General features: G+C 38.3%; 3 protein-coding genes across 4 annotated transcripts; 1 reads left to right on the forward strand and 2 right to left on the reverse strand.

The window, feature by feature from the left end:
- Positions 1-1,035: 1,035 nt before the first annotated feature.
- LOC119993128 (transcription factor VIP1-like) lies at positions 1,036-4,852 on the forward strand. Its single transcript, XM_038840074.1, has 4 exons — positions 1,036-1,722; positions 2,388-2,520; positions 3,657-3,741; positions 4,320-4,852. The coding sequence occupies exons 1-4, from the start codon at positions 1,181-1,183 to the stop codon at positions 4,559-4,561; spliced, it is 1,002 nt and encodes a 333-aa protein (XP_038696002.1). The 5' UTR covers positions 1,036-1,180; the 3' UTR covers positions 4,562-4,852.
- Positions 4,853-4,865: 13 nt separating this feature from the next.
- Positions 4,866-8,427, reverse strand: LOC119993127 (serine decarboxylase-like). Its single transcript, XM_038840073.1, has 6 exons — positions 8,310-8,427; positions 7,866-8,198; positions 7,097-7,328; positions 6,792-6,985; positions 6,539-6,675; positions 4,866-5,614 (listed from the first exon to the last, which is right to left on the reverse strand). Exons 2-6 carry the CDS (start codon positions 8,179-8,181, stop codon positions 5,045-5,047), a joined length of 1,449 nt encoding a protein of 482 aa, XP_038696001.1. The 5' UTR covers positions 8,182-8,198; positions 8,310-8,427; the 3' UTR covers positions 4,866-5,044.
- Positions 8,428-14,416: 5,989 nt separating this feature from the next.
- Positions 14,417-24,725, reverse strand: LOC119993157 (eukaryotic translation initiation factor 5B). 2 transcript variants are annotated; one of them, XM_038840119.1, is made up of 14 exons: positions 24,619-24,690; positions 24,456-24,517; positions 22,070-24,270; positions 21,389-21,954; positions 21,155-21,262; positions 20,969-21,069; positions 20,745-20,835; positions 20,545-20,655; positions 20,394-20,459; positions 17,730-17,789; positions 17,023-17,580; positions 15,175-15,294; positions 14,941-15,060; positions 14,417-14,855 (listed from the first exon to the last, which is right to left on the reverse strand). In XM_038840119.1, exons 3-14 carry the CDS (start codon positions 24,231-24,233, stop codon positions 14,790-14,792), a joined length of 4,131 nt encoding a protein of 1,376 aa, XP_038696047.1. In that variant the 5' UTR covers positions 24,234-24,270; positions 24,456-24,517; positions 24,619-24,690; the 3' UTR covers positions 14,417-14,789. The 2 variants fall into 2 exon arrangements, with proteins under 2 accessions (XP_038696047.1, XP_038696046.1); XM_038840118.1 differs by having other exon boundaries at positions 24,456-24,725.
- Positions 24,726-24,924: the final 199 nt, after the last annotated feature.

Raw genomic sequence — 24,924 nt, forward strand, 5'->3', positions numbered from 1 at the left:
TGAGAATACAATCCCATACCATGTCTAATTTGCGGGATCCCGCGGATGAGATATATATATCGGTTGATAATGGTGCTTGTGCTTTTATGAATTATCCTGTCTTGTTGGATTGTCTATTAATATGGATTACATCTTGAATCGAAATGATCAAGTGACCCGGATCCGGACTTGATTGAGCTTTGCTTTATGATCATTCATATCCACTACGACCATATAAGTTTCCGGCCCGACCCAAAAACCAGGTTCGATAATAACTTATCAGTCGGGGGTCTCTTATATTTATCGGGCCACCTCATAATAAAACAATTTTAAATTGATAATTCTAGTTATTAAACAATTTCTTTTTAAAAAAATATAGTCTTTCCCAAATCCACAAATGGTAAGGTCCACAAGGTTTTGTGTTTCCCATTCCAAGTACGTGAAAGTAATAATGCGCGTTCAACACTTCATGGGACATCATGTTACCACTCATCCCACCACAACCTGCACAAAACATGGTTTGGTAGCGCATCACTGTGGGATAGCACCACACTATTGATTTATTTTCTCTCAAATGAATATGTATTTTTAAGGATAAAATCGTGTTGGTCTTAATCCAAAATGTAGAATAACTCTGAATTGTGCCAACCATATATATGTATGTGTATGTGTATGTGTATATATATATCTATATGTATATATGTGTGTGTATATATATATAAATGTGTATATATATATACACATATATATATAAACTTTGTCACCCACAAAAGAAAAATATAGAAAAAAATTAATTTTGTGAAGTTATTCTAAAATAAAAGGTAAGACACTTTACTCATTATTGTGATTTCACCAACTAATTTATATACATTAAATTACACTCATGCCCTCCCCTTCACGGAAATTATTAAGGTCCATCCTTATAAAAAAAATGGATCATCAACTCCTTCTAAATAAGTTTATAAAGGTAATTATAGTTTTTTATTTTTTTATAAATGAATATTTAAAGTGTATTCTTTTTTGATCGGATCATATTTAATGGGATGGACAGTGGAGCAAAATGGGGTGGACCTAAGAAGGTCCCCACTGCACTGATCAGTAATCACTACTGAATAATGTTCGCCAAACCCCTTCTCCGGTGAGTGGTGATTCTCTCTCTCTCTCTCACTTTGTCAACCAACCCACAACCACCACCACAGAAATGGACCCAGACAAGTACTTGGGGAAGCATCCGATTGCGATGGACATAGAGCAGATGCCGGAAACCCCAAACCACAACAAGGGGACCCACCACCGTCGTGCCCATTCCGACACCTCATTCCGATTCGACGACTTCCTCCTCTTCGACCCTTCCGACCTCGACCTCTCCTCGCTCGACCTTCCCTCCAAACCCTCCAATCCTACTCCACCTACCGCTCCTATTGCGCTCGATAACTGCTCAGATGACTCTTCCTCCAATAATAACGCCCCCAAACCCAAACCCCTCAACCATTTCCGGAGCTTGTCCGTGGATTCGGACTTCTTTGATGGGTTGGGACTGAATTCTGGTGCCGGAGATGAGAAATTTGGCGGGAAAGTTGCTACTGCGGCTCAAGGGGAGAAGAAAGGGTATCATCACAGGCATAGTTACTCGATGGATGAGTCGTTTGATGTTGACTCGGTTTTGGGTGATGAGTCTAAGAAAGCTATGGCAGCTGACAAACTTGCTGAACTTTCTTTGATTGATCCCAAGAGAGCTAAAAGGTTAAGTATCTGTTACTTGATTTTGTTGGTTTTGATTCTTAATTTCTTTGTCTTTTTTTCTTTTTGGTTACAAGTATTTGAACTGGTGAGTTGTTTGTTTGATCTATAGATTAGTTGATTTTCTGATAAATATGATATGTAGTTTTTGTAAATATTACTGCCTGACGTATTGAATTTATGCATTCTTGGACCCATTAGAAAGAAAATTAATAGGAATTGCTTTTCAGATTGTGAATTTTTGTACTCTGGTAGGAATAATCGTTGTTCGAGCTTGCACCATAAAATGAATAAACTATATTCCGCAGGTAGCATTGTGCATGAGAGTTGTTTACCATTTTTTTACGATTCCACAGGAAAAGCGGATTCTCTGCTGTGCATGTCTTTCAGTTCACGTACTAATCATTTTACTTGAACACACAGAACTTTGTGCAGAATTGTTGAATTTTGGATGCATATCAGCATATAGTTATCTCCATTTCGTTGACTAGGCTGCTTAATTTCTCTACCTTTTATATATGTTATGTATGGACATATTTCTATATGATTTTTTTGGTATAATAGTGGGGGATGTTGATTTCGTTCAGTCAAGGAAACTGTGGGTATATAAATGAAATAGGACGTATTTTTCCCCCCTCTCATGTATCATCTTTTCCTTTTTGTTGCAGGATCCTTGCTAATAGACAGTCTGCAGCACGTTCTAAAGAGAGGAAGATAAAATACGCTAATGAGCTGGAGAGAAAGGTGCAGACACTTCAGACAGAAGCAACCACCCTCTCTGCACAAGTCACGCTGCTCCAGGTATTAACTTTGCTTTATTACAGCATTGATGCCAATTAATTCTCGATGGTGGTTGAATGGACCATATCAAATTGCTCTTAATTTAACAATGTCTAGTTCATTGGGAAGTCTATAAGTGCGATTTGCTTGTCGGAAATGATGTCTCAAGGTGTACTTGGCATATGCTCATGTAATTCCTTCTTGCATTTCCTTGGCTAGCCATACATTCTGTTTTCTTGTAACATATACGTAAGTATCAGCTATGCTACAAGATACCATAAGATGACAATTTCTAAATATTTGTGGGTCGATCGAACTCACATTCATCTTTTTTATCTCCCTCATTATGGATCTTTTAATGAACTTGATGGTAATATCGTGTCATTGCTATATTTGTCGAGGCTCTGAAATATATTTAATTCAATTCATGCTGGTGAAGTTTCTTTAGTGGTGCCACACCAACGATGCCTCGATCAAAACATTTAGATGTATCAATACTCGATAGGCCAGAGTTACTCAGACATCTTAAATGCGATTTGGATCATATCGAAGATTATGATTTGACAATGCTCTCTAACCTCAACCTTATTTCTTCGTTAGTGCAACCTACTATTTGGAATAATACGTTTGACATGTTTGTTATTTTTTTGCTTTTTTTAAGTGTTTGTATGTCTTGAGTATATATATGCACTTGCATGGACGCATTTGTACGTGTTTGTAACGTCTCCATAAGCTTGATGCCCCTATAATTGTTACAACTTTTGATATCACATTTGTTCTTGTATATAGGTATTATAGTGCTTCCTCCTCTATTCATCAGGCATCCTTTGGGTCTTAATAATTTGATTAAATAACTTAGGTAGCCATACTATACCTCCATCTCCTACGCATTTCCAACTTCAATTAGAATTTCATCAGGTCCTATGACTTTATCATTTTTCATTCTCCTTAAGGTTTCCTTCACTTGTCACCCTAATACGTTTACATACCGAGGATTCATATTCGAATGAAATGGAGTAAAGCCATATTAGGGTGGAACGGAGAATATGGAGGTTATATCATGATACCTGTTACTGGCTGCAGCTTGAATTCAACTGGGTGGAACTCCAACGTCTCCAAATATAAACTATTTAAATCTAACCTTTCATATGATGCAGAGAGACACCACTGGGTTGACAGCTGAGAATAAGGAACTCAAATTGCGGTTAGAGGCTATGGATCAACAAGCACAACTTAGAGATGGTATGTTGATGATTGATGGCAGTGCTTATGCTCTTTTTTATTGTATTTTGAAGTCATGTGATTGAATTTAATTCATTCCGTATCACACATCATTTTAAACAATCTTAAACAGGGTAAGTATCGAATTTATGCGTTTTTTAGCATTGTGAAATTTCAACACTTGCACACTCTGCCATACATAATTAAGCTTATTTAATTCTTCATATCATTCAACAATTGAACTAGTGAGTTACATTTCCTTTTTCCTTTTTTCTTTCTTGACAAAGGGAACTCTAGGCACAGATCATGTAGCACAATAAAGAGCAACAAGATTGTTTCTCTTCCATAAATTTAACAGTGGCATATACCGAGCTCCGTTTATTGAACATTAATTTGACTTAATGGCCAAAGAAGTGAAGTACATCTATTTTAAGAGCAATAGGACCGTGGTTTACTTGGTTTCCTTTCTATATGATAATGATTTGCTTGTCTGAATAACAACGTCCAAATGTGTGATTGCTTCTTTTCTTAGCCATTGTTCTAGGAAATGGAATTTTGTCACAGGAGTTGGTATTAATATTCATGTCTACTACCCGCAGCTTTGAACGAAGCACTGAAGGAAGAGGTGCAGCATCTCAGGATGGCAACTGGCGAAATTTCAGCTATGAGTAACAGAGCATTACCACCTCATTTTCCTGCCCAGCCAGGCTTGCAGCACTTTGGCAGCCACCAAATGCAGCAACACCAACAGCAGCTTCACATTTCTCGCGGATCCACTAACAGTCAGAAAGTCGATGGTCAGACCTACCCAAGCTTCTTGGACTTTAACCACCGGACCTAGTGAGCTCTGAGAAACTTACATTGTCACGCCAGGAATCCAGTGGTGAAAAATACATGGTAATTGAGCCTAGTAGCATCTTTTGTAAATATAAAATATTTACATGTAGCAGGTGGAATCTATGAAGGTGTCGTTCAGATATGTCCTCCGTATCATCTATACATAAGGCTGTGTTAGTCTTGTGACTAAAACTGACAGTTACTTGCCGGAGGGCATTAGAATCCCTCATTGAACAATCGATTAGCAACTTATTGTTATAGTGGTTGTATGTATAGAATCAATAGCTCTTTCATAGTAGTGCTTTATCTTAGAAATCTTCTCTGAGGATATATAGCAGGTGACCAAGAATACATAAGTGACTGAGCATACACATGCCTGAACGTTTTTGCACGCAGCAGAATGATGCAGAAACAAGAAAATCCTCGGACCAAATCTTAGATTCTACCGAACAAATAAGACACAATGAAATGATTCGCCAATGAAAATTTACGACTTGTGCGAGGGACAAGCACAATTCTCACTTCCTACATCTTCTGCGAGACAAGGAGGCTGGGCTTTCCCGTCCTGATACCAAGCGGGGCGATTTTCAATCAACTCATTCAAAAACTCATCCAGCTTCTCAATGGTAACATTGGGCATCACCACAGCATGTGCGATGTTTCCTTGGCAAGCTAGCTGCCACCTACGAACAAACTCCTCATCTGCGGGCCTTTCAAAGACAACTGTGCTACTGAGCTCGTTCAACATTGCGCTAATCCCAGCATCGCGTAGACGGTCCTTCAAGTAGTGAGCATTTCTAAGACACTTCTGAACTTCTTTCTGAAACCCTTTGTAACCCTTCCTGTTGAGGGTGTACCAGAGGAAGATAGGAGCATGACCATTTCGACTTCCCATGATAGTGGCATCCCTTGAAGCTAGGTACTCGACATTTCTTGATAGGACATTAATGTGCTCCATTCTTGTTATCTGAACACCACAAGGCATTGGACATCCCACGAACTTGTGGCCAGAAACACTGACACTTCCAATTGGCTTCTTAAATGTAACCTTTGGTGCCTGTTCACCCCAAAAACAGAAAAAAAAAAAAGACCATGGACAAAAAGGATTTAGAACCTTTTATTGGAAGAAGTCTAAACATGAAAGAATGACAACATAGCTGAGGAAAATTAAGTCACTCATCAGGTGAATGGACCCCAATAAATTTGGCCAAGACAGGATGCAGAAGATGTTTCAATTACTTGATACTATCCACAAATTAAAAGGGATAAGTAAGGATAAGTCAATGAAAGATAGAGGTATCTACCATTCTCTTGCTCAAAGATGTTCGCAATATGGTCACTCAAAGTTTAAAATCTCTACTAGATACTCATTTTGAGTGACTAAAATGAAAATAAAACTAATCTTTCAATGACTAATAGAATCACCTAAGATGAGTATATTGTAGGGAACTTAAATTTTTCAGTGATCCGATTGCAAGGATATATCTTTGAGCAAGTGAATGGTAACAACCCTATCTTTCAATGATCTATCCATACTTCCCCCAAATGAAAGTTCAAATCTAGGGTGACGGCTTTTGGTTCAATTATATGTTCTCAACTCAAGCTAAGGGTTTCATGCGAAGATCATATACACTTCCTTAAAAGCATCGGAGAGTTTCAAATTAAATGGCCAAAAAAATTAAAAAAGAAACTTCCAAGTGCAATAAATCAATCACAATGCACAAAGCAGTATAGAAGGATTCAGTCCTTCTGTTCTCTATCCTAAGCCGTGTACATATATTCATTCTTTTTAATGGAGTATATATGTGTTCCTTTTCTTTTCTATAGTGCATCGCAAGATGACTAGTCACTCTAGTATATGAAACCAAATTGATCAAGAGGAAATCTCTGGGTCATGTAATCAATCAAGCAGGACAAGAACCTAAGGGTGTGCAACAAAATCTAAATCTTCCTAAACTCCACTTCCAACCAGGGGACTTACACGTTTCACAAAAGGCATCATAAGTCCAAACAAAGCGCCATCACAATGAATGTAGAAACGATCATGATTAAAGCCACATTCTTCAAGGGTTTGTATAACGAGATCAAGGTCATCAACAGCCCCTTTCACTGTAGTGCCTGCAAGCAACATAATAAAGTGCATGAATTTCATGAGGTAAAAAATTGCCAAAAAGGATTAAGTTTTGACCACACAAGGGCATGTAACACAGAGAGAGAGAGAGAGAGAGAGAGACCTATGTTGACATTGAGGATGGCTGGTTTGTCCTTGTTATCAAGAAGTTTAATCCGGAAATCAGCACAATCAATCTCCCCAGAGACAAGAGTGTCAACCTTCACACACTCCATTCTATACATGCGTGCTGCCTTAAAGACAGAATAATGCGAGTCTCGTGATGCATAGAGAATTCCATCTGGAAACACTTCCCTCCTGCAACAGAAAGCCATTGAGTGTTATCCACTTCTCCTTTCCCAGCTGAAAATAAAACTCATTGAAAACAAATAAAGAAGTATTCAAAACGCCAGGTATATTGTAACTAACCCCACTAAAATCCCATGAAGATTCCCCTCTGTACCGCAATTTGTAATATAACCCCAGTAGTCATCTTTCTCAATTTCCCATAGACGGGCAAACCAATCTAATACGCCAACCTCAAATTGTCTAGAATGGACACCATAATTGCTCTCAATAAAGGGGTCACCAAGATTATTGATGGAGAAGCACTGCAATTGTCCCAGAGCACCATAATCGAAGTCCAAATTATAAGGATAACCTGAACAAATGATCCATTCAAAAGTAAGAACTAACAAAAGCATTTGGGCAACAAGGATGTACAGCATCATGAGGGCATGATCCAAAAAACATAAAATGCATCAATGTAAACATAAGTAAGTTTCCATGTCTCATATTATCCTGTCAATTACTCAGACGTATAAACTAATAGTCAATTCCACTGAGTACATAATCTTTTGCATTCCATGAAATGAGAGTTAAAAGAGTGTTAAGTACTAAAGTAAGTAGGGAATAAGTCAGTTCCGAAGAACCGAAAAGAAAAGTAATCCCAACTTCCAAACCATAAATAAACCTTCACCTTCATCTATATCTACCAGCATTTACTTAATTGCTTCCTGCTATAAATGAATTCATCAAGCAACAATTATTCTATGGACTAATACTGACGTGTTAAGCTATATAAATTTTTAAATTAAAGCTTTTTTGATAAACAATCAAACAACTCGCAAATTAAAGTAACAAATTTAACACAAGATCAGCTAAGAAAATGAGACCAAAAGGCTCGCAAAGATCATACCTAAATGGTGCTTGGTCCGTTCCATAAGATTCTTCTTGTACCGAGCCAGAACGCCAGCCATGTAAGCCTCCTTATCTCCAGTGAAGTCATCGTTGGCCTCCGGCTCCGTGACCTCGAGGCAAGTGGTGTGCACGTTCTTCCCTAACACAATCTCCCTTTCTCGCTTCTGCTCACATCCTGCACCTCCGAACAACTTCCCATTCTCGGCCACAACCGGCGGCAGAGGCTCGGAGATCGCCACAGCCGTTGGATCGAAGTCCTTCGCCAACATCCCCGCCGCCGCACCGTTGGACTCCTCTCCAATGCTTCCTGCCATGATTTCTCTCCCTACACCTTCAAATCCAGACAAAAAAAAAAGGTTCAGAACAACAACTCGAAAATGCGTTGGTGATTGAGGATCTAAAGTTTGATTGAAATCGCAGATCTGAAATGGGAGGGAAGTACCTGAAAAGTGAGCGGCAGATTCACAGAATGAGAACGGAAGGTCACTGATGCTAGGATCAATGGTGGAGATCGTTTGAGGAGATTCTGGCAAAGAATTGGTTCGGAATTTATAGGGGGCTCTCCTGTGAAAGTTCAAAGTTGACGGTCAACTTGCCTACAATATCTTTGATATTTTCAGCTTACACGTCATCAGCCAATGATATGTTGACAGGTAAGATCAATAATTCACGTGCAAATGATGTCGTTTTACTCGGTTCATACAAATACAATCCAAAATATAAACACAATCAAATACAATACGTATAAACATCAATTCAAGCGCCAATGAAGATGTTGGTTTGACCGGTAAAGTGTATGATAATCATACTCTCTGTTAGGAGATTAATCTTTTAATGTCTTTGAAACGGCAGTGTTTCATGTTTTACTTGTTTGGCTTCTCACGTGGATCAATTGACAAATTACTTTGCTACACCTTCTCTATGCGGCATCGTTTTGTTTGTTTTTTTTTTGCCCGTTGCTTGATAAGACTAGCCACTGCTGCTTGATAAGACTAGCCACTGTTTCTTTTCTTCTCTACTGGTCCTTGTGACCGTTTGTTCTGTCACTAGCTTATATAGCTTCAGCGACTTATTTTGTAAGCAAGTTTTTGATAAATGAAACTTCCTCTCTCTTCTTTCAAGTCTTGCACAATTTAAGCCTTTCATTTTCAAAACAATTTTATGGTATCGGAGCTTCAGGTTTACTCAAGAGGATCTTGGAGAAAAAGAAATCAAAATCAAATGGCAGAACTAAATCCTTCTTCAAGCTTACCTGTTGTTCAAGAATCTCTTATTGAAAACTCACAAAATGCCCACCCTTCCTTTCAACATTTGAGTCAGACAACAAACCCTTTTAGAAACCCATTTTATCTTACCCACTCTGATTTCACTTCAAATCTGATCTCACTTACGTTGACTGGAGGGAATTTTCACTTGTGGAGCAATCATTTGGTGACGGCTCTCAAAGCGAGAAACAAGATGAGTTTCATCGATGGTACTCTTCAGATGCCAGAGACCGATCATCCAACGTTTCAAGACTGGGAACAATGTGATAGCCTGGTAAGAACCTGGATTACAAATTGTGTATCGCAGGATATAATGATAAGTGTTTCAACAGCAAGGATTGCCTATGAATTGTGGACAGATCTCAAGAATAGGTATTCATCGGCTAATCCTACAAGGGATTTTGAGCTGGCTCGCTTGATTTCCAACATTAAATAGGGCACTTCCACAGTCACAGAGTATTATGCAAGGATTAAGGCGTTGTGGGATGAACTTTACCAGTATAAAGAGGTGGCATCGTGCAAATGTGGCAAATGTACCTGTAGTGTTGGGAAGACAGTGATGATGCAGCAGAACAAGGATAAACTAATCCAATTTTTGATGGGGTTGGATGATTCATATGAACATGTCATTAATCAGATATTATTAATGGATCCACTTCCTGAAGTCAGCAAAGCCTTTGCTCAAGTGGGACAATTGGAGAGAAAATCAACAGTTAATCAAGTTAAGAAACAAATTTCTGTCCAGAAGGACACGCAGGAGTCAATGGCAATGCAGGTATCCAACAAGAACACATTCGTTGGATCAAAGGACTTCAAGGGAGGCAAGAAATTCCAAGCAGACAAGGAGAAATTGTTCTGTAAGTATTGCAAGAAAACTAACCACACCATTGACAAATGTTTTAAGTTGGTGGGGTATCCTTCTGAGAGTGAGAATCCAGCAAAGAGGCAAAGACAAGGAGGTGAATGGAAGAACCACAATGTGAATCATGTGGACTCCAATGCGAAAAATTCTCAATCATCTTCCTTGCAAATGTCTGGTGACCAATGTCAACAACTTTTGGCATACTTGAAGGCCAACATGACTGGAACGGATCTCTCAAACCACCAAGCATCTGTGTCAACCGTGGGAGGTAAAATTAATTTAAAGTCAACATGGATCATAGATACAGGAGCATCTAGTCATGTTGTGTGCATTCTTGATTATTTTCATAGTTATAGAAAATTGAATAATGCCTATGTGACTTTACCTGATGGTCAAAAATGCAAGATAGATTACATAGGAGATATTAAACTAGGCAATGGTATAATCTTGACAGAAGTATTATGTGTTCAAAATTTTAACTTTAATCTAATCTCTGCAAGCAAGATAGTATCAAATCTGAAGTATAAGCTGATCTTTTCCCATAATTCATGTGAATTGCAGGATACAATCACATTAATGAAGAATGGGATGGGAATCATGCGTGAAGGATTGTACTACTTGCTTGAAGAGTTGAAGCCTTGTAGAAGAACATTAGCTAGTATCAACTCTGTCAAATCAAGTTTTTTGTGGCACAATAGGCTAGGACATCCTTCATCTAGAATTTCAGAAATGTTGCCTTCAACTATTTTGTGTAAAAACTGTCAAAATTGTGATGTATGCCCCCTAGCTAAGATGAAGAGAAAAAGTTTTTGTACTAGCCAGAGCAAGAGCACAAGAATCTTTGAATTAGTGCATTTTGACATTTGGGGACCTAATGGTGTAATTTTTATTGATGAATATAAATATTTCTTGACTATAGTTGATGATTTTAGTAGAACAACATGGGTGATATTGATGAAAAGTAAAGCTGAAGTAAGGAACAATATTGAATATTTCAATGGCTATGTCAAGAATCAATTTAAAACTAGCATTCAAATTGTTAGAACAGATAATGGTGTGGAATTCAATATGACAGAATTTTATAGAAGAGAAGGAATAATACACCAAAAGAGTTGTCCTTATACACCACAACAAAATGGGGTGGTGGAAAGGAAACACCAACACATACTTAATGTTGGTAGAGCTCTTAGATTACAATCTAAGCTTCCAGAAATTTATTGGAGTTATTGCATAATGACTGCTGTTTATTTAATAAACAGATTGCCATCCAGAATACTAGACAAGAAAAGCCCCTATAAGATTTTATACAATAAGGAACCTGATTATGATGTTCTTAGAGTGTTTGGGTGTTTAGGATATGCAAAGATACTTAAACCTCAGAGTTCTAAGTTTAATTCTAGAGCTAGGGCCTGTGTTTTTCTAGGATATCCAACAAATGTAAAGGGATATAAACTCATGGATTTAGAGACTAAAGAAATTATCATATCAAGGGATGTTGAGTTTCATGAGGATAAATATCCTTTCAAGGATACTGAAGTTGAGAAATTAAATGCACAGATTGAAGATGAGGCAATTGTGGATATAAGCACTGACATAGACATAGATGAGCAGAATCAGATTCAAAATTTAAAAAGGAATAGAAAACCTCCAGTTTATCTTGATAATTATGAATGTAGTGTTTTTGGCAATTTCAGTCAAAACATAATATCTTATAGTCATTTTTTGGCAGCCACTACCACTCATCTTGAACCTAAAAGTTACCTTCAAGCTTCACAATCACCTCATTGGTGCGAAGCTATGCAAAATGAATTAAATGCCTTGAATGAGAATAATACATGGTCTCTGGTGAAACTTCCAGTTGGAAGAAAAGCCATAGGGTCTAAATGGATTTACAAAATAAAGTACAATCAAGATGGTTCAATAGAGAGATACAAGACTAGACTTGTAGCTCAAGGATTCAATCAAAAACTTGGTTTTGATTACCAAGAAACATTTGCACCTGTCATTAAAATGGTGACAGTTAGGATTTTTTTTGCTTTGGCTTCAATGAATAATTGGATAGTTCATCATATGGATGTGCATAATGCTTTTTTGAATGGAGATTTGAATGAAGATGTCTACATGAAAATGCCACCAGGATATGAAATGCAGAAATCTGATTATGTTTGCAAACTTAATAAATCTTTGTATGGATTAAAGCAAGTATCAAGACAATGGAATTCAAAATGTAAAGAAGCATTGCTTAAATTTGGTTTTATTCAATCAAGGTGTGACTATTCTTTATTTGTTTACACTAAGAAAACTTCTATTGTGTTATTGTTACTTTATGTGGATGATATGGCTATTGGTGGAAATGACATGTCATTGATAAAAGAAATCAAGAAATACATTGCATCTTGTTTCAAGATAAAAGATTTGGGTGAGTTAAAGTACTTTCTAGGTCTGGAAATTAATAGAACTAAAAATGGCATGTGTCAAAACAAATATGTTGTGGATTTGCTTGTTGAAACTAACTTCAGGGATTGCAAAGCTATTGATTCCCCTATGGATACAAACTCAAAGCTGCTTGTTGATCAAGGGGATGCTCTTCAAGATCCTATGGTGTACAGGAGACTTGTTGGAAAATTGATGTACCTGACCATCACCAGACCAGACATCTCTTACACAGTCAATACTCTAAGTCAGTTTATGAGGTCTCCTTCTGATCAACACCTCAAGGCTGCTCAAAGGGTTCTTCGATATTTAAAGTCTTCTCCTAGCAAAGGACTTTATTTCCCGTGTGACAACAATGCAGATATTCAGGCTTATTGTGATTCAGATTGGGCCTCTTGTCCCAATTCCAGGAGGTCTATTACGAGATATGTTGTCATGCTTGGAAATGCCATGGTAGCTTGGAGATCAAAGAAACAACAGACCATTTCTAGATCATCGGCTGAAGCGGAGTATAGATCTATGGCATCTGTTACCAGTGAACTAGTATGGGTCAGTGCTTTATTAAAAGACTTCAGGAGTTTCATGAGCAAACCAATGAAACTCTACTGTGATAGCAGAGCAGCAATACATATAGCCAATAATCCAGTTTTTCACGAAAGGACAAAACACATAGAGATCGACTGCTATTTTGTCCGAGAGAAAGTTGAGAAGAAGGTCATTCAGCTTCAACACATACGCACCACTGAACAACCTGCAGACATGCTCACAAAACCCATGGCGGTCTATCAACTACACAATTTTTCATCCAAGCTCAACCTGGTTGAAACTCAACCAGCTTCAGCTTGCAAGGGGGTGTTAGGAGATTAATCTTTTAATGTCTTTGAAACGGCAGTGTTTCATGTTTTACTTGTTTGGCTTCTCACGTGGATCAATTGACAAATTACTTTGCTGCACCTTCTCTATGCGGCATCGTTTTGTTTGTTTTTTTTTGCCCGTTGCTTGATAAGACTAGCCACTGCTGCTTGATAAGACTAGCCACTGTTTCTTTTCTTCTCTACTGGTCCTTGTGACCGTTTGTTCTGTCACTAGCTTATATAGCTTCAGCGACTTATTTTGTAAGCAAGTTTTTGATAAATCAAACTTCCTCTCTCTTCTTTCAAGTCTTGCACAATTTAAGCCTTTCATTTTCAAAACAATTTTACTCTCTCCATCAGGCCATCAGGGTTTAAAATTCCGCGCAGGCATGAATTCACAATGAATTTTATGGATTTGCCTGGCATGCATAATTTGTAAATTAGTATGGACTGATGAGTTTGTTTGGTACACACATAAATGATAATAACTACGGATTTCGCTGTAAAAAAATTTATGTGAAATCAAAAAGAGTGGTTGGAGGTAATTGACTCCTTTTTCATTACAATATTGTTATACATCAAAAGCATGTCAAATAGTGTGATGGATGGATTGGGTGTGATGACATTGCTGTGTACTCATTCATTGAGTGTGATAACATTGCTTTTGGGATGAATATTGCTGAAATTTTTATCATTTCTTTTCTCATTATGTATGTATATCTGTCCAACATTGCTCTTTTTTGTATTTTTTGCTTTTGAAATAGACCATTAGATTACATCAGTAAAATTCACACTGTTGATTTTTTTTTATTATAGTGTGTAGAAATATAACAAAAAATTTTTTTATCATAAATTATAGATACATTAATCAATAATGAAATTGACATCCCGGAGCCTAGCCCAACTAGCCAGGAAGACCTATCTCCACCCAGTAGAACAGGAATTGAGTCTTAGTAACCTGTTAAATTTGTGTGGTATGTGAGTGAGGTGTGCGCATAGGTATGTATTTTAGTTTACACATAAAGATAATAAGGGGGAAAAGAGGGCTGCAGTATCTATCCATCTATTTTCTCAGAGTGTACTCTGTTCTGATGATAATGGATTCCAGTTTATTTACCATCATTCTTTTCATCTATAGAACAAAACACAACCAAAGAGTATTATTTGCAATCACCTCTGTGGACAAAATATTGCAATCACCCAACATTCAGGAAAACAAGTTTCATCATATCATCGCCTGTTTCTCTAATCCCAGACAATTGAGCTTCAATGAATGTTACAAAGTAGAAACATCAAGTATTACCGAACAAGTAAAGCAACTCCAAATATATTATTAATGATTTGAAATACAAAATTGATTTGGCTACTTAGACAAGGTTTCTATGATCCCTCTTTTTTGCACCTGGTATCCGCGAAGGAAATCTCTGTTTAACGTTCAACCTTACCCATAATACTTTACTCATGTCTCCAACTTTGCAAATCAGAGGAACCGAATTCATCGATGCAATTTATGGTATGTTGAACAGATTCTTCAGTTTCACAAGCAACATCCACTCCTCTTTAACCAGATCATTCTATATATGTAGAAAGATTACAGTAAGTAAAACACAGTTGATGCTATCACAGAAAAAAAAAATTAAGCCAAATAAAATGACTTACCTTGTAATTAGCTTTAAGAATATCAATTGATCTTCTTGAGATGCGGCTAACAAGCTCATCATCAACCTCAAAATGCCTGCCAAACATTTTCTGTTGCTCCTCAGGATTTGTGCCAACTATCTGCAATGCCAGAAAAGAAGTACCAATGTTGACAAAATTATGCAAGCCATTCGCCAAGTGGACTTTTGCGCTAATGAATTACTCAACATCTTTATTGAAGGTTCAAACCAATACCTTAATGGCCACTGTCTGGCCTTTCCTGGCATAATCAACTGGCTTATGGTTATTCTCAATAGAAGCAATCCGTCCAATGTCAATAAAATTTTGTTGTGGAATACAAATTGGAGTCCCAACCTTCAAAAATACAGACAACAACACTTCTGGTTAGTGGTTAGAGCTTAAGAGCCTACAAAAGTTAATATCACCATAACTACTTGTTCATACAGCAAAACTAATTTTAGAATTCAACTTGAGGTCAAATCCAACCAACTCGAGTAGCCACAACCAAAGTCGAGGACAAAATTTCCATATTTCCAAACAGAAGTGTAGGATTTGAGTATACTCAAGAAAGAATTAAGGTAACAAATTCAACATAGAGGATGCTAATGAATTCATTGATGTGGCCACAAAACTAGGGATTCAGAGACATAAGAACAATTAATAATCAACACTATGCCGACTTCAGGCCAGCCCAGCCAAAAGGTTCTGTAAGGCCAAATATATTTCTCCCAATACTTGAAGTACTAAAAGGGAGGTGCAAGACATCCATTCTAACCATCCTTTAGGGCAGAACACACAGTAAGGAATTCCATTTTCCCAGGAATTTTTTATTCAAGAGTCGAGACCCTAACCTACTCATAACCTATAATACCATTTATTAACAGCAGAGCCCTAGCTAAGATGTACCATAGACTACCAGCTCATTCATTTTAAACATACAAATATAGGCATAACCTTCCACAATTCTGCACAGAAATAAACAATAAAATGCAGAAGTTCATGACTTCTAGACAAGTCTTGTAAGCGATGTTCTTTACCCTATATCAGCAAAAGAGTACTCATATGTCAGATGCAGCAAGCAAGGTTCACTTGATCCCCAAATCATTGGAATACCGAATACCAACCAAAACAATCCTTCGCCCTTCAATTCCATAGAGTACGTGGAATGGATAAAACACAAAAGTTCTCATACAAATCTCATATCAGATTGAGGGAGTCTCCTAAAACATTACAATTCATAGTGGCATGTGCAAGCGAATTCCATTTTGTGGAATATATGTCCGAGAATGAACATGCCAGACACTTGTGTTCATAAAAGCCATGCCATGTAATTTTAGCGTGTTTCTGTGTGTTTGTGTTTCAATATTATCTATACTCAAACCAGACATCAACGGCACGCACAAAGTCACGTACAAGTGCACACACAAGCACACATACCTTAGCAGTTCCACCAAGAATATCAACCACATACAATTTCAAGTAGAACAGTGCTATTTGTTATAGATAAACCACCATACTTCTAATGTAATCAAAGAACACTTTGAGAAAGTGCTTGCATAGTTTGATCTTCTATCTTAAAGACATGTTAAAGTGTGAACAGGCAAGAAAATGTTGCCACAAATAATCCATCACATGCAACAGGCGTTCAACTCTAAAATATATGACAATGCCCTTTTTTTTTCAAGAATATCAACCCCCCAAAGAGATGCTATAAACCCAAACCATATAGCGATAAATTCACCAAAATTTTCCTATAAATCACAGTGCACACAGAGAGTTTATGGGAAGGATCCAGAGGTAAGGGACTGGCTCTATTAGATTTTATCTAAGGTGCAAGTCCAAGTAAGGACATGCTAGAAACATTTACAATACAAATTATTCATATCAATATATCATGTGCGTGCGTGCGCATGTTACGTGTGTGTATCTGAATATAATAAGGGGAATTCTCTATCTGGAATGGATGTCCAAGGGTGGATTCGCTACGCACTTTTACTGCATATTATTCATGTAAAGTAATTCGTGATTGTACTTTATATCTTCTACCAAAAAAATATGCATACCTAAAACTAAATTACATACCTTAGCGATCCCTGCAAGAACATCAACTCCCAACACAATTGGATCCTTCTTGTTGAAAATGCAGTTTGGTAATATCTTAAGAAGACAAGGAAAGACCGCTTCATCTGCAGCTTCCTTCTTCTTTTCCTCCTTGATACTGTCAATATATGCTTTGAATTGATCAAATAAGTGATAAATGATATCAGCAATGAAAATCTTCACACCCAGTTCATCAGCAAGTTCCCGAGCCTCAGGTGTCACCCTCACATCAAATGCCAAGATAGTAGCATACTCCTTTTTCTTCTCAAGCATTACACTGGCCTTCATGACATCTTTTTTATGAACAGGACCTATGCCTATACCACTGACTGGAATCTTCACTGCATCGCTCTTCAAAAACTCCAGCAGTGCCTCTAGTGAACCAAGTGTGGATGCTTGTACATAAACACCCTCACCACTTTTGTCAATCCGGCTCATGACAGATTGCATGTCTTCCATGGCTGCTTCCTTCACAGTTTCCAAATCATCACCAGGCCCTACAATGTATAATCCAGTTCCTGCAATAGCGTGCTCAAGACCCTGCATGCAATTAGGAGAAAAAGTTAGCAGTTCATGTTCGCAAAGCCTGTCTATAGCAGCATCTGGACTGGATTATTATGACAAGCCGAATATAGGACAGTGAGCGAGAAAACAAAGCGTTCATAGCTACATCGTGCCATAACAAGCACCTGTCCAGTGATCTTGATACCCTGTGCAGCCTTAATTTCTTTGTGATGCAAGTATGTTCCCTGAAATAAGGAGGGCAAAAATAATCAACAAGAAGACATCAAATGCATTGCAAGACTGCTCTAGAAAAATTGCCGGTGTCAACAAACTGAGAATCAAAGAAAATTTGCCATTCAAAAGCATTCAGTAAAATAACATAAGGCTTGATTTGTAAGCATTTATACCATCGCCAAAAGCACCACAAATACTATTTACGTATATGCACGTACACATGCATACGTATGTATAATTATATTTGACCTTTATTACCTATACCAAAAACCATACACAACGCCAGAAGCATATGCATTATGTCAAACTGTTTGCATAAATAAGTTTCACGCTAATTAGTGAATATCAAACAAATATCAACAAAACCAGTCCCCAGTTCTTCTACCCTGATGTGCAAGAATCTACTGAGCAATCCAAAGAATGTATCATGAAAAAGCTTCCAAAAGTTAGGAAGACAAATCCTTCCAGGGTGTAGTTAAGAAATGGAACATGTGATCAAATAAATTCAACACAATAGCACAACAATGGGTGCAAAAAATAAAAAAAGACCATCGGTGTATAGACACATGCATAATCCAAATTTTTCTATTGATTTCAGAAGCAAGTTGCCAGAAAATCACTGTAAGCAAATGTGTACAATCTGTGCTTTAGTTTATAGTACATCAAATGTCGAACAGGTTAAGCCCAAAATTATCAACATTCGAATGCCTAATGCACACCAGGGTAAAAACTGTTTTCATACTAACATCATATCCTTTTCATCCACATACATGGAAGTATTCCATGAAAGCTTTTAAAAGTTCATACCAACTGAACTTGAACCCAACATTGGAGGGAATTACTTTGCATTTAAATAAATAAGCTTATCATTTTTAGCTACTATTAAGTAATTATAATGATTCCATTCAAAAAATGATATGATAAGAACAAGAGATGATATGATAAGAACAAGAGAGAGGGATAATGTCGTGTCTTTCAAAATATAATATCAATCTTTTAGTAACATCAAAAAATACGTTCGCCAATAGTCTCCCACTTCTCCTAGAAACAATAGATAACTTAAAGCAGATGATGAAACCCTATGAAAGTGCTACAATGCATATAGAACCCTTCTTCTACATCAACACAATGTAGCACCACACAGGCACTTGGTACTACTCGACTAAATTTGACCTCCAATTCAGGGTTGTCCCATATCATAGAAACTTTACCCAAAGAAAACCTTTGATGATCCATGCAATTATTCTTTATCGTTTTGAAACTAAAGCTTCGTTAGCACTCAAACAGCCTATTGTGATGAAACTTATCAATCTCATAGGATTTTGGGGTAAAGAATCATTTGAATCTAGGAAGCAGGGACTTGGCAAAATGGGTGCCGAGTCCGCGTCCCACACGCACTAAGTGCGCCCACGCGTTAGACGCGTGAAAATACGGCTACGACGAGGTCAACCCGCATCGGAACAGTAAACAGAGCACCGACTCACCTGTGACTCGTAGGCGACGCGGAGGGGACTCGGTTTTTCACTTAACACATATCGCGACCTAGTCTTAACTCTGAAGAATCATCTTCCACATATCGCGACCAAGAATATTGAAGCTTCTCCTTCAAATCGCGCGCCTTTCTGTAGCCCTAAATCGCGACCTCGTCTGTGGCTTCAAATCGCGACCTCATCTGAAGACTACAAATCGCGACCTGCTCTGTTGCTCTCCTTCCATGTGACATGCTCTGTTGCAGCTGGAAATCGCGACCTCGTCTGTGGCTTCAAATCGCGAGTGTTTTTTTGCTCTCCTTCCACACGTGACTTCCGGTATGTGATGGACCTCTTCTCTTCTCCAACCTCTTCTCTTCTATTCTCCCGTGAGCTTCTCCAGACCTCTTCTCTAAGTTTTTCCCATCGACCCATCAATTTCTTTTTTATAAATTACAAATTCCATTTTTCCATTCCTTTTATTTTGTGGCCTACTGTGTCTGTATTTTCGAATGACCAGAGAAGGAAGCTTCCTCTAGCAGCTAATAATTAATAGGAACCATAATAATTGATAGTACCACTACCAGGCCTATTTTGTGATTGAAGTCAATAGTTTTGCCATGAAATGATACACAGAACATGCATGAATGAACAATCGTGAGTCAATAGTTTTTCCACAACTACTATTCTACTAGTATATTTTGTAATTTGGAAGTGTGAACAATACTTTATAAATGGTATTGTAATTGACTTTTATTACATTTGAAGTAGTACAATATGAATGGAATTATTTATATTACATTTTATAATTCTAGAATATGTATAAAAAATATATATAACTATTTTTTATTTGCCGAGTCTCCCCCGCACTCAAATACAGGATTCTTTGAGGTTTTGCGAATCCCTACGTCCCCGCACCCGCATCCCGTGTCCCCGCATCCGAGTCGGTGCTTCCTAGATTTGAATAATGATATATCTAACAACTAATTCAATTGACACTACTATACTCATTCTAATGCATCAAAGGTCCACAAATAATATATTGTGCCAGTAAATGGTATAGAGGACCACAAGTAATATCATGTGCCAGTAAATCATACAGAGGAGACAAACACAAGATTGAAGAGCAAAGAAAGGAAACAATACCTTGACTCGAAGTTCCTTCATTGGATGTGGTGTGAGTAAAGCTCGAATTGTTGTAGCAATAGGTCCCTGGAAATGGAAACATTTTAATGTAAGGAATTAGAATTTAGTATATTCTCGATTGTCATGCAAAGATAAGAGTCTACATGCTTGCCTGCAAGCCACAAACAACTATTTGATCCCCTTCATGAAGCACACCATTAACTAACACTACATCAATTGTCGTCCCATGGCCTTCAACAACCTTGACCTCCAACACCGTACACTGGCACAAAGTTTCAACAACCAATCAGATATATTGAGAGTATCCTGCATATCCCAATTAGAAAAAGAAAATGAAAAACGAAGACACACCTGCATAACATTACTGAATGTGAGTTTTTCAATCATTGTTTTCTGAGTCCATTGAACCAATAATAATAACAAATCAGGGATTCCTTCTCCACTGTAATAGCATTAAATTATACTATCAAGAAGTTGAACCAAAAAAAGAAAAGAAAAGAGAAACTAACAAAAAAAAATTCCAGCCAAAAAGACCCTTAAGGCCGAACCAGTTTACAAAAAAGTCTAGGACATACCTGATCGCACTTGTTGGTACAATACTGGAAGTTTCACCCATTTCTTTATTTTTGTAGTATAGTTCAGTATTTATCCCTTTTGTCTTGAACTGATATATAATCTGACAATCAAAAGGGCAAAAAATGTATTGAATAACTAGGTAAATTTACAAAACTCAAAAGTAAAGAAATATGGAATAGACTAACATCTGAAAGCCTCATATTAAATTCATTTTGCACATCTTTAGACTGTTGCTTTATTGCCTTAACAATGGGGGCATTGCGGCATGGTTTCCACCCATACAGCCTGTCCACCTACAACGTTGAAAAAATAATTAATTAAATAATTAAAAAAGGGCATAAACAGAGTATAAGATCAAATGCAGTAGAGGAGAGAATGCAACAGCTATAACATAGGCAATACCATAGCATAAACCTTACCTTATTCAATGCAACGATAAATTCAGTTTTCTTGCTTGTCAGAAGATCCAATGACTCTAAGGTCTGCGGCTCTAAGCCATGCATTATGTCAACAACCAATATTGCAATATCACATAAACTTGAACCTCGAGATCGTAGATTGGTAAAAGACTCATGGCCTGGAGTATCAATAACCAACAAACCAGGCACCTTCAATTTTGCGTCAGCTTTCAATTCCTTAGTCCTCTCCCGTATATTCTCTGCAGGAAAGTATGTCGCACCAATTTGTTGGGTGATACCTCCAGCCTCACCTTCCTGAACATTGGTGCCCCTAATACAATCCAGTAACTTGGTTTTACCCGTATCAACATGACCCATTATGCAACAAATTGGAGAACGGAGGTCTTCTTCACCCTGTTTGACAGCAACATCTGAAGTTTGTGCTTTATTTTTCTCAGCATTATCTGTTCTCTTAGGATTGGTGGTAAATCCGAACTCAGGCTGGTTTTTCCTATTTTCAGTATTCTGAGATTCAGCTAGCTGGGATGAGGGCACTTTTTTAGCTGCAGCTGTTAGTTTGGCAGCCACTAAAAGGACATAAAATGGGAAAAAAAATCAAACACAACATGAATTAGAAAAATAGCAGTGGGAGGCCAAACAGAGAAGAAAAGGAGCGATGGATATCCAAAAAAGACAACTCACCTCCATCACGCAGAGCTGGTATACCATTCTTAATCTCTTTCTTCACCACTGGTTCAGGCTCAGAATCAACCTCTTCATCATCGAATGCACTCTTTACATTAAGATTAACATCATCCCAACTCTTTGCGTCCCATTCTTCCTCATCATCATCTTCTTCTTCCATTCCATTATCCTCAGCTGTATTGGGAACTTCTTGTTTCTCTTCAACAACTATCAACTCAACTTCTTGAAGCTTTTCTGTTTCTTCTTGGTCCTGGTCAGCCACCGAGACCTGCAATTCTTTCTGTGTTTCCTTGTCCTCCATATTTTCCACTGCACTAACAGAGACAGCACCATTTGCATGCTGGTTGGAAGGTTTAGGTTTCTTTGACTGATACTTGGGTCGTTTTGATGGTGCTCCTTCTTTGTCTGCACTGGGTAGAGGCATACCTGCATTAGCCAAAATCTGGTTCCTCATAGCCTCCAACCGACGAGCTTCTTCTTTCTGCTTGCCAGTTAAAAGCTTCCCCTCCTGTTTCTTCTTTAAGAGCTTCTCCTTCTCCCTTTCTTTCTTTCTTCGCCTTGCCTCTTCTGCTAGCCTCTCAAGTTCTTCCTGCCGGCGCCGTTCCTCTTCTTCCTTCCTCAACCTCTCCTCTTCTTCCCTCTTTTTTCTCTCTTCTTCTTCTTTCCTCCTCGCAAGTGCCTCTTGCATCTCCCTCACGTGCTTTGGCAGCTTTTTTTCTGCTGCTTTACTATTTGCATTACTCTTTTTGGGTACTGTTGTCTCGACTTTAACTTCTTCCAGTTTTTCTTCCTTTCCCTCTGCAGCAGCAGCTGCAGCTGCTGCTTTCTTTTCCTTCTCCTTCTCTTTCTTCTTTTTCTTCTTCTTTGCCGCTGCCGATTCCCCTGTTTCTTCCTCGCCTTCCTTCTCCCTTACAGCATCACCAGAGAGAACTGGTTCAGCTGGGACCTGAATCTTCTCCTCTTCAGGAGGTAGCTGAGAAGCGTTTGCTATGGGAGGCCCCTCACCAAGCTCTGCAAGAATTTTTTCCAACTCGTCTTCTTCTTGAGCAGTCTTTCCACTCTTCTTCTTCTTCTTTTTGTTCTTTGAAGTCTCTGCCATATTGACTGTATTATCAATAGGTTCAACATAGCTGTCAGCCATACTCAGTTGTTCACCTTCACCCACACGCATAGAATCACTCCCAACCTCAGCTTCATGACTCAATCTAGCAGAAACAGTACTGCCTTTCTTCTTAGAGGATTTCTTCTTACCTGAAAATGCAATTACTGTTGCATCTTCATCCTCAACGGTGTCATCACTAGTTTTAACAGATTCAGAAACAGTGGCCTCTTCATCATTTCCCTCGTCAACCAAATCTGCACTAAAGGGGGTAATATTTTTCTTAGAAGACTTTGACGACCTCTTTTTCTTACCTGAGAAGCTAATAGGTTCATCGTCCTCATTTTCATCATCATCATTTTTCTCCTCCTTTTGCCCATCACCAATTCCATCCCCATCATTAAGCTCCTTAGCTGCTGAGAACACACTACCACCCCTTTTGCTGCTCTTGGACGGCTTCTTCTTCCCTGTGAAAACAATCCCAGGCTGGTCATCATCTTTATCGTCCTCCCCTTTGTCAATCACCTCACCCATATTGTCATCATCAATAGCATCAAAAGCTGATGCAGAAAACAAACTACCACCACTCTTGTTGCCTTTCTTCTTAGAGCCTTTCTTCTTGCCCTTAAAGCTTGCCAAATGATCATCCTCTCCATCACTATCATTATCACCAGTTACTACTAAATCTTTATCATGACCACCCTCATCAATATCTTCCTCTCCAAGCAACCCAAAGTTCGTCACAAAAGAGACACTCTTATCCCCTCCCTTCTTAGATTTCAGCTTCTTCTTCCCCGTAATCATTATTTCCGATGCATCGTCATCATCCTCTACCTCCTCTAAATCATTTTTATCACCTGCTTGGGTCTGTGAAGCCTTTGAATTACCCTTTTTACCCTTCTTTCCCGGATTAGAGACCTTCACCTCTTGAACTAGGGGCTCCTCTGACAGTTCTGTGCCAACTGAATACTCATCATCATCAATCACAACCGCTTTCTTCTTCGATTTCCCTCCTGCAGGTAGATTCTCCCCGTCCTGAACAGTCGGCTTTTTTCGTCCCATCAGAAATCCTCGGATTCAATTCAACGGATTGGATTCTCTCTGAAAACAGAAAATAAGCAGAAAATAACTCTCCGAAATCTAGCAACAAATCAAGGAGGAACTAAGAAAACTACCGATGTATCAACACGTATAACATCACAATCATAAACAAATCCATCTCTATTATGTTATGCAATGAAAATTAATAAAAACGACATGAAAAGAGAGAGAGAGAGCACTAACCCTGGACCGAAAACCCTAGAAACTTTACAGAAAGCGGAGTCGTTAATCCAGTGCCTCTGTGCCTGCTACGTAAGGTATGAACCAGATTAATCGTTGAAGCTTAACAGAACACAATATGCAACCCAAACGATAACCGGAAACTCGTTTTGATTGCTTAATCGACCTGAAAGCCAATTTCTAGGATGATAGAAGAGAAGCAGCGCAGATATTGCAAGGGTTTCCCGTTCTCAATTACAAACAGCGGAGCGGAGAAAGAGACAAGTTTTCTAGGCGTAAATGTATGGGCTGCTCAGCCGGGCTTCCTTGACTAAATACGTAAACGAGCTGGGCTTCTCCATATCTAGGCTCGGCTCGTTAGTTTTTAGTAGGCCCAAGCTCGGTTGTGGAAGAAATAGAAGCCAGAGCCTAGAAGGGGTTTTCTTGCAACCTCCTAAAACTTTAGGGGTCTATTTGCCATTTTCTATTAATT

The sequence above is a fragment of the Tripterygium wilfordii genome, chromosome 23 (assembly GCF_013401445.1).
Source record: "Tripterygium wilfordii isolate XIE 37 chromosome 23, ASM1340144v1, whole genome shotgun sequence".
Lineage (NCBI taxonomy): Eukaryota > Viridiplantae > Streptophyta > Magnoliopsida > Celastrales > Celastraceae > Tripterygium > Tripterygium wilfordii.

Bases quoted from the DNA above. Each gene is read 5' to 3' on its own strand.
- LOC119993128 (XM_038840074.1), top strand. From the start codon at position 1,181: ATGGACCCAGACAAGTACTTGGGGAAGCATCCGATTGCGATGGACATA. The intron at 1,723-2,387 runs GTTAAGTATCTG...TTTTTGTTGCAG, and splicing joins GATCCCAAGAGAGCTAAAAG to GATCCTTGCTAATAGACAGT. The intron at 3,742-4,319 runs GTATGTTGATGA...TACTACCCGCAG, and splicing joins ACAAGCACAACTTAGAGATG to CTTTGAACGAAGCACTGAAG.
- LOC119993127 (XM_038840073.1), bottom strand. From the start codon at position 8,181: ATGGCAGGAAGCATTGGAGAGGAGTCCAACGGTGCGGCGGCGGGGATG. The intron at 7,329-7,865 runs GTATGATCTTTG...TCATTTGTTCAG, and splicing joins ACGGACCAAGCACCATTTAG to GTTATCCTTATAATTTGGAC. The intron at 6,986-7,096 runs GTTAGTTACAAT...TTTCTGTTGCAG, and splicing joins CTTCATGGGATTTTAGTGGG to GAGGGAAGTGTTTCCAGATG.
- LOC119993157 (XM_038840118.1), bottom strand. From the start codon at position 24,233: ATGGGACGAAAAAAGCCGACTGTTCAGGACGGGGAGAATCTACCTGCA. The intron at 20,656-20,744 runs GTGTGTCTTCGT...ACTTTGTGCCAG, and splicing joins CATTCAGTAATGTTATGCAG to TGTACGGTGTTGGAGGTCAA. The intron at 14,856-14,940 runs GTAAGTCATTTT...CTACATATATAG, and splicing joins TTCTTAAAGCTAATTACAAG to AATGATCTGGTTAAAGAGGA.